At 55.5% G+C, this 7,063-nt stretch overlaps 1 protein-coding gene across 2 annotated transcripts in view; it reads right to left on the bottom strand.

The window, feature by feature from the left end:
* Nucleotides 1-88: 88 nt before the first annotated feature.
* The window catches only part of Dync1h1 (dynein cytoplasmic 1 heavy chain 1), a 65,743-nt gene continuing 58,768 nt past the window's right edge, over nucleotides 89-7,063 (bottom strand). The window contains exons 65-78 of one of the 2 annotated variants that reach the window (XM_039111848.2): nucleotides 6,580-6,740; nucleotides 6,291-6,402; nucleotides 5,976-6,036; nucleotides 5,767-5,890; nucleotides 5,518-5,631; nucleotides 4,746-4,916; nucleotides 4,353-4,570; nucleotides 4,148-4,251; nucleotides 2,139-2,350; nucleotides 1,780-1,933; nucleotides 1,185-1,327; nucleotides 869-1,037; nucleotides 579-706; nucleotides 89-443 (exon numbers count right to left, since the gene is read on the bottom strand). In XM_039111848.2, the coding sequence (XP_038967776.1) occupies nucleotides 315-443; nucleotides 579-706; nucleotides 869-1,037; nucleotides 1,185-1,327; nucleotides 1,780-1,933; nucleotides 2,139-2,350; nucleotides 4,148-4,251; nucleotides 4,353-4,570; nucleotides 4,746-4,916; nucleotides 5,518-5,631; nucleotides 5,767-5,890; nucleotides 5,976-6,036; nucleotides 6,291-6,402; nucleotides 6,580-6,740 (2,000 nt within the window). In that variant the 3' untranslated portion in view covers nucleotides 89-314. 2 annotated transcript variants of the gene reach the window in all.

Genomic DNA, 7,063 nt, shown 5'->3' with positions numbered 1-7,063 from the left:
TCTGCATCTGTGACCATGGTGACAAAGGCGAGGTGGGCACAAGGATTCCCACAGCAGACAGAGCAGAGTGGAATGAGGCAGGAGCCCATCATGCTTAGTGTTTTATTTAATAAAACCAGCCATTTGGTCAGCCCTTGGAAACCGCACACTTCACCCTTCCCAGCCCATTTCCAACTGCAGCACCTTTCACCACCAACGCTAACCGACCACTTGCTTTTCACGGGTCCATCAAACCCTCCAAATGTGTAAGGATGAATGAGAGTTAAATATTGGGTTCTACTATTCCAGAAAGAGGATTCGGGAAAAGCTTAGCTTTACTCAGTGCACAGAACTGCAACTCCACGCTCATAGAAGCTTCGAGGATCTTCCTTTGTAGCAATTTCAAAGTCTACAGTGAAGATGAGGTCTGCCCGCGTGAAGTTCAGATAGACAGGTAAAGTCACCTGTGGGACAAACAGAGGGACTTACTGTTCATCAGCTCTGGGGACAAGCTCCCGTGGGAGTTCAGGGCTGTTTCCACGCAAGTGGAGTCCCACCATGACCCAGGCAGAGCCAAGGAGCGAGGCCTTGACACTTACCACACTGGCCTTCTTCTCAGCACTAGTTTGCTTCCCCCAGCGTAGCTGTGTGAGGGGGAGGACTGTGGAGATCGCATTGGACAGCGAGAGTTTGTTGTTGCTGCACGTGGCCCCTTGGAGCTTCAGACCTGTGAGGAGATGTGGAGACGGGCTGAAGGAGTCCAGGGCCACACAGCCCAACTTACGGGACACCCGCAGGCTCAGCTGGGCCGCTCTGGCCAGACACTCGGTACATTCGTTTGGAAACAGGTTCCACAGAAAGGCCAGACCACGCTCAGACTCCAGCTCACCTGTGACCCCAAAGCTGCACGCATCAAGGGTGGTACTCTGGGAGGCGGTGACATTGACTTCGAGGCAGAGCTCCTCCAGGGACCAGCTGTTGGCTTGTGCCACATACTGTCTGGTGGCAGTGATGTAGGCCTCAGGCACAAACAGGCCACCCAGGCACACGTGGATGTTCTGTACAAACAGCCCCATGGGAAGGAGAGCAGGTCAGCATCGGCCTTGGCTGTCCCCAGTGCCATCTTAAAGGATTTTCCCACCGAGGCCAGGACAACCAATGCCACTCCTGACCCCTCTCCCCCGCCCAGAGCCACGCACGCCCACCTTCAGTTCCTTGGCACCCCCGGCTGCAGCAGCCTGTGAGATGTTCTGCAGCTGTTTGATCCTCTCGCTGAAATCTGACACCCACTGGATCACCGTCATGCCTGCAGGTACTGTGTAATGGGACCAGCTCCGGGGCAAGATCCCTGCAGCAAGGAGGAGAGATCAGGCCTCAGCATCTGTTCTGCCAATTCCCCTGCAGCAGAAGTGGCTCAGGCTGCCAGCACCTCACAACACAGCCCTCCCTCCTGCCTGCGCCTGTGTTCTGTCCCCTCCCTGGAAGGCCCAGGACACAGCTGTCTCAGTGTGGGGTGCATGCTTAGAGGCTGCAGGACACACGGTGTGTCTGTGGACTGAGCCCTCACCCCACCCCTGTCCTCTTCACTGCACTACCCTAAAAGTCACTGACGCTGTACAGACGAGTTAGGAAACTCAGGGGCATTTCCTAGACCCTCCCGCTCCTGAGGAATCCTGAAGGAGACACGAGTGGCCTGGGACCTGCAGTGGGCCTTCAGATGGGTGGGGACAGGCCGAAGAGTGGCACAGACTATGGCCAGGGCTTCTGCCCCAAGCTGCCCCACACGGTGGGTCTCAGCACCTTTCACCAGCTCATTGATGAGCGTGCGCAGGTAGTTTGTCTGCTTCTTTTTCCCCTCGCACACTTGGACGACGTCAGCAAGGTCTTGGCGCACATCTTGCAGTAACTTGGCCCCCATCTTCACCTCTCTCTCGAAGAACCTAAACAAAGGGTCCTAAACCCAAGGAGAAGCGGGCTGAGCACGGGGCTCTGCAGAGGTGAGGCGCACGCCCCGTGCATCACCAGAGTCTTGGCCAGAGGCCTGATATGAAGAATGACCACCTCTGTCTGCCCAGCTCTCAGGCCACAGTTAAAGCAGCTCAACTGAAAGTCCTCCTTGCCCAAGACTGGGGATCAGCGCGCTGAGTCCAGCCTAGTACCTTGATGTTCTCCACCGTGCGCTTCAGTGGGCTCAGTGTCTGTGGGATGAGGTGCAGCCAGTTTGAGGCCGTCGTGTGCAGTGTTCTCATCCAGGCTGGACGGCCGTCTGAGGTGGAGTCCGTCCTTGTCTTCTTCTCCGTCTCTGCGTAGGCCAGGTCGTCCTCGTCCTCCAGCATCTGCATCTTCAGCATCTTGCTGATCATGTCCACGCCTAGGCCAGCCACAGAGTTGGAGAGGGAGGGAAGGAGGAGGAGGAAGACATCAGTGTAAATGGTGCATGGCTATTCACTCACTACAGCAGCCCAGGGCCTGGGGAGGAGGTGAGCAGGAGAACACTGGCCCAAGTCTATCACAGGGCGATTAAGAACAGAATCAATGGGGGTTGGGGATTTAGCTCAGTGGTAGAGCGCTTGCCTAGGAAGCGCAAGGCCCTGGGTTCGGTCCCCAGCTCCGAAAAAAAGAAAAGAAAAGAAAAGAAAAGAAAAACGAATCAATGGCCGGGTCGGCTGTGAGGCCGCTCCCTGCCTGTCCACACAGCCATGGGTCTCAGAAGCCTCACTTCATCGGAATGCAGAACCTGCCGGGGGAGGTTTGTGATGGCCAGAGCTTCACTGCTTTCTGGACCATGGAAAGGTGGAGAAGCTGGACAGTGACCCTGGTTCTTGACAGTGTTGATAGGATACAGGAATTAGAAAACTGCTGGGGTGGGCTGGAGAGGTGGCTCAGAGGTTAAGAGCACTGACTGCTCTTCCATAGGTCCTGAGTTCAATTCCCAGCAACCACATGGTGGCTCACAACCATCCTTCTTCCCGTGTGTCTGAAGACAGCTACAGTGTATTCATAAAATAAAATAAATCTTTAAAAAAAAAAAAAAAAAAAGAAAGAAAACTGCTGGGGCAAGTGACGCCAGCACTGAGAATCAAACCGCAGGCTGTACACTGGAAAGGCTGCCTCTAACCCAACAGGGACCCCTTAGCCTCCAGGCCTCATCTTCATACTAAATACACCTGACAGCCGCTCCCCTCCCACTGTCTGTGGACAACATCCCACTTTCTCACGAAGGTCACACACTCCCAGACAACAGGCAAGCTCTCAGGAGTGTGCTCCACAGGAAGAAGAGGAGGAGGAAGAGGAGGAAGAAGAAGAAGAGGAGGGAGAGGAAGAAGAGGAAGAGGAGGAAGAGGAGGAAGAGGAGGAGGAGGAAGAAGAGGAGGGAGAGGAAGAAGAGGAAGAGGAGGAGGAGGAGGAAGAGGAGGAGGAGGAGGAGGAGGAAGAGGAGGAGGAGGAAGAAGAGGAGGGAGAGGAAGAAGAGGAGGAGGAGGAAGAAGAAGAGGAAGAGGAGGAGGAGGAGGAAGAGGAGGAGGCGGCGGCGGTGGCTGCGGTAGCAGCAGCTGAGAACATTTTGTCTCGCTTCACCTCCGTCTGAATGCCTGCACTGGCCCTAGCCTCTCTCCTCAGCCTTTCCACAGAAGTCAGATTATCTACCACCAGGACAAGGGAAACCGGCAGGCACTGTATGCTGCTGCTGCTGCTGAGTTATCTCACCTGATGTTCTTAAAGAGGGTCTCATGTCATGTAGGTCAGCCTAGAACTCTAGACCCTATTGCCTCCACCACATGGGTGCTGGGATCACAGGTATGAGTCACGAAGCCTGGCTCTCAGTGGTAGAGGTGTAGAGTGTAGAGGATGTAGGGCTCCCTCAGAGCTCTGCCTAGCTTGTGTTAGGCTCTGGACTCAGTGTGTAGTTTGAGGCTCGGCTGCACCTAGGCAGCCTAGGGCATGTTGTGTAGACAGATGCTGACACCTTGATTTTTCTGCCTTTGCCTCCAGGTTAAGGCACAGGCCTGCACACCACCTATCAGTGCTTCCAGCTCTCGAACTAAAGCTCGCCCTCCAACCTTTTAAGGACTCCCTGGTGCAGACCCATAAGAGGCCACAGAGGCGAGCAAGCCCTTCCAGCAGGCTCAGGGTGGGCAGGGCTCCAGGAGCGAGGAGACTCAGCACCCACCTTGGGTGGTAAGCAGGACCCTTTCAGCATTGTTGGGGAGGCCCAGCCATGAGGGTGTCTGGGCGTCAGGCAGCAGCTCCACCCACTGCACAAACTCCTCTCGCCTGAGAAAGCAGAACATTTGGAATCAGAGTCGAGCAGACTGGCTCCAAACACTCCCGCACCACCACCCAAGCATGACCTCTGCTCCCTCGGGCAGCCATACCTGATACCGTCAGGCATCTGAATGTCCTTGTGCCCATCGACCTTGCACGCCAGCTTGAATTCACTATCGAAACTCCGGGTGGTAAACAGGCGCTCCAGGAAGGTATTGAGCAGACGCTGGTCAAACTCATTGTCCACCCGCCCACCATAGATGGACTGGGCCATCAATGTCTTCAGGGCAGACCATGGGATCTTATCTGGTGAGATGTTCTGTCGGCCCTGGGAGGACAGAGGCCGGGTTACATGTGTACACTGTGCACTGTCAAGTTATAGCTGCCACAAAGTATCAGGGCTCCCCTGAGTTCAGATCCATTGTCTTCCCGCATCACCATGTGTTTAGGCATGATGTCTCCTCAGTGCACTGGCGTCTGTGGTGTGGCGTAACCTAACTTGCCTTGGCTGTGTCATCCAACCATGTGTCCACCGTGTCACAAGCCGATCGAAGGTCAGATTCTCCAAATTCGTATTTCTTGGACCACCCGAGTGGAGCATAGCGCAGGCGCTCTTGGATGACAGCATGGAACCAGGCCAGCAGGAAGTACAAGCGGGCTCGCTCATTTGGAGACTAGATGCACAAAGTGACCAGACAGATTTGTCATGTGCTTGTCATCTAAGGAAACTAGACCGTACTTCAGAAGCAAAGGTCTGCAGGGCAACCTACGCCCCACCCTTCAGCCATCTGACCTGCATGCAATACAGAAGCAGCACCCAGAATCAAGCAGTATGGCTGACCAAGTACCCAGCTTTCTAAAGATCAGGATCAACAGAACAGCCCTTGAATTTAGACAGGTTCCTAGACAGGCTTTCTTTTTTTTTTTTTTTTTTTGGTTCTTTTTTTTTCGGAGCTGGGGACCGAACCCAGGGCCTTGTGCTTCCTAGGTAAGCGCTCTTAAATCCCCAGCCCCCTAGACAGGCTTTCTTAAAATGTGGGCTCAGGGGTTGGGGATTTAGCTCAGTGGTAGAGCGCTTGCCTAGCCCTGGGAGGTGGGGAGACAAAATAAAATGTGGGCTCAGTGGATTTCAACAGCAAACAGAACTGAAAACCCAAGGAGCTGAGAGTACCCTGTGCTCATGCGGCAGGGACAGTGTGTGCTATGCACTCTGGTGGAGGGGGTCAGAGCTGTGCGGGGTGCATCTGCGGATGTGTCCGGTGAGAGTGCTCGTACCTTGCACATCCTGGAGACGGGGATGCTGCTGAAGGTCCTCAGCATGTTGGCCTTCACGCCAGGTGGCGGCTCAAACACAAAGATCCGACCTGCACGGAGCAGGTTCACGGGCACCTGAGGGAGAAGGCGGCCTGCCTCTATGTCTGCTTTTATTTTGGAGGGACAAGGTTGCCCTCACCCTCCGGCTGGCAGCAGTGCTGCCCACACCCAGCAGAGGTACCAGCACCCAGAGGCTCCTGTCCTGTTTACCTTGGGGTTGATCTCCATGGTGAGGAAGAGTCGGAAGCAGGCGTGTGGCTGCAGGGAGTGAAGCTTCTTTTCCAGCTGCATCAGCCACCCGGGGGCCAGGTGCACATTCTTCAGCATCACCCACCTGTGCATGCAGAGTCACAGTGACTCGATGGCTTTCACTGGATTCCCGGGGACACAGGTTTTAGGAGGAAACCAATCGCACCCACCTGCCTGACTTCACCGCGGTGTTGATCGCCTTATCTGCTTGGTTAAAGCCTTCTGCTGAGCCTGAGACAAGGAAGCAGAGTGTGAACAATGGCAGGCAGGCAGGCAGGCAGGCAGGCAGGCAGGCAGGCAGGCAGGCAGGCAGGCAGGCAGGCAGGCAGGCAGGCAGGCAGGCAGGCAGGCAGGCAGGCAGGGAGGCAGGGAGGCAGGCAGGGAGGGAGGCAGGGAGGGGAGGCAGGCAGGCAGGCAGGGAGGCAGGCAGGCAGCCTTATGCTTTCAGGCTGCCGCATGTCCACGACACCAGCACACATCCTTACCAATGGCAATAGAAGTGATCTGTGTGTTCTGCTCTGCGGCGAGGTCCTCGACATGTCCGCTGGCATCATACCCAGGCACAGAGCACATCAGGACAGGTGTGTTTGGCTTCACCTGTAAAGGAAAGGCAGACTGAGACACCGCTGTAGGAGAGGCCTGTCAGAGAAAGCCTGAGGATGGTGTGGGCTTTGGGAAGACGTCGGTTAAGAAGCAGTGGCCTGGGCCGTGGCCAGTGCTGATGCCATAGCACAGGTGGCAGGAGGGAGCCAGGATGGGGTGCTAAGACATTACCTCTGTGCCCACAATGTGGGTGAGGTCAAGTGGCTGCTCCATGATGGACATGAAGGACTCTCCGAGGTTTGTGGAAACAAACATGTGGGCCATGGCCAGCAGGCGGTCGGGTCGGAAAGCTTGAATCAGGAGTAGGCGGTGGATGGCCTGCCCGATGGGAGCTGAAACGAGGTGTGCCAAGGGTGGGTAAAGGCTGCTGTCTCCACCCAGAGCACTGAGATCCAGCTCAGATCCCAGCTACGAAGTCCACAGTCTACTGGTTCTCTTGGACCCTAAGAGTATCCGTCTCTTGTTCCACTGTCACATTAGGTGTCTAGCGACAAGACTGTACCACTAGGTGTGGGGGTGCTGATGATACTGCCTTTTCAGAGGCTACTCTCTGGGTAACCTTGATCTCACAATCCTTCAGCCTCTTCCTCCAGGTGCTGCTGGATTCCAGGTGTGGGAGTGTGTGCTCACATGGCATGGCAAGTGTGGAGGTCAG

Source organism: Rattus norvegicus, chromosome 6 (genome assembly GCF_036323735.1).
Source record: "Rattus norvegicus strain BN/NHsdMcwi chromosome 6, GRCr8, whole genome shotgun sequence".
In the NCBI taxonomy this organism is placed as follows: domain Eukaryota; kingdom Metazoa; phylum Chordata; class Mammalia; order Rodentia; family Muridae; genus Rattus; species Rattus norvegicus.
Note: the sequence above shows the minus strand (reverse complement) of the source record. Positions and strands in the feature narration are given on the sequence as shown.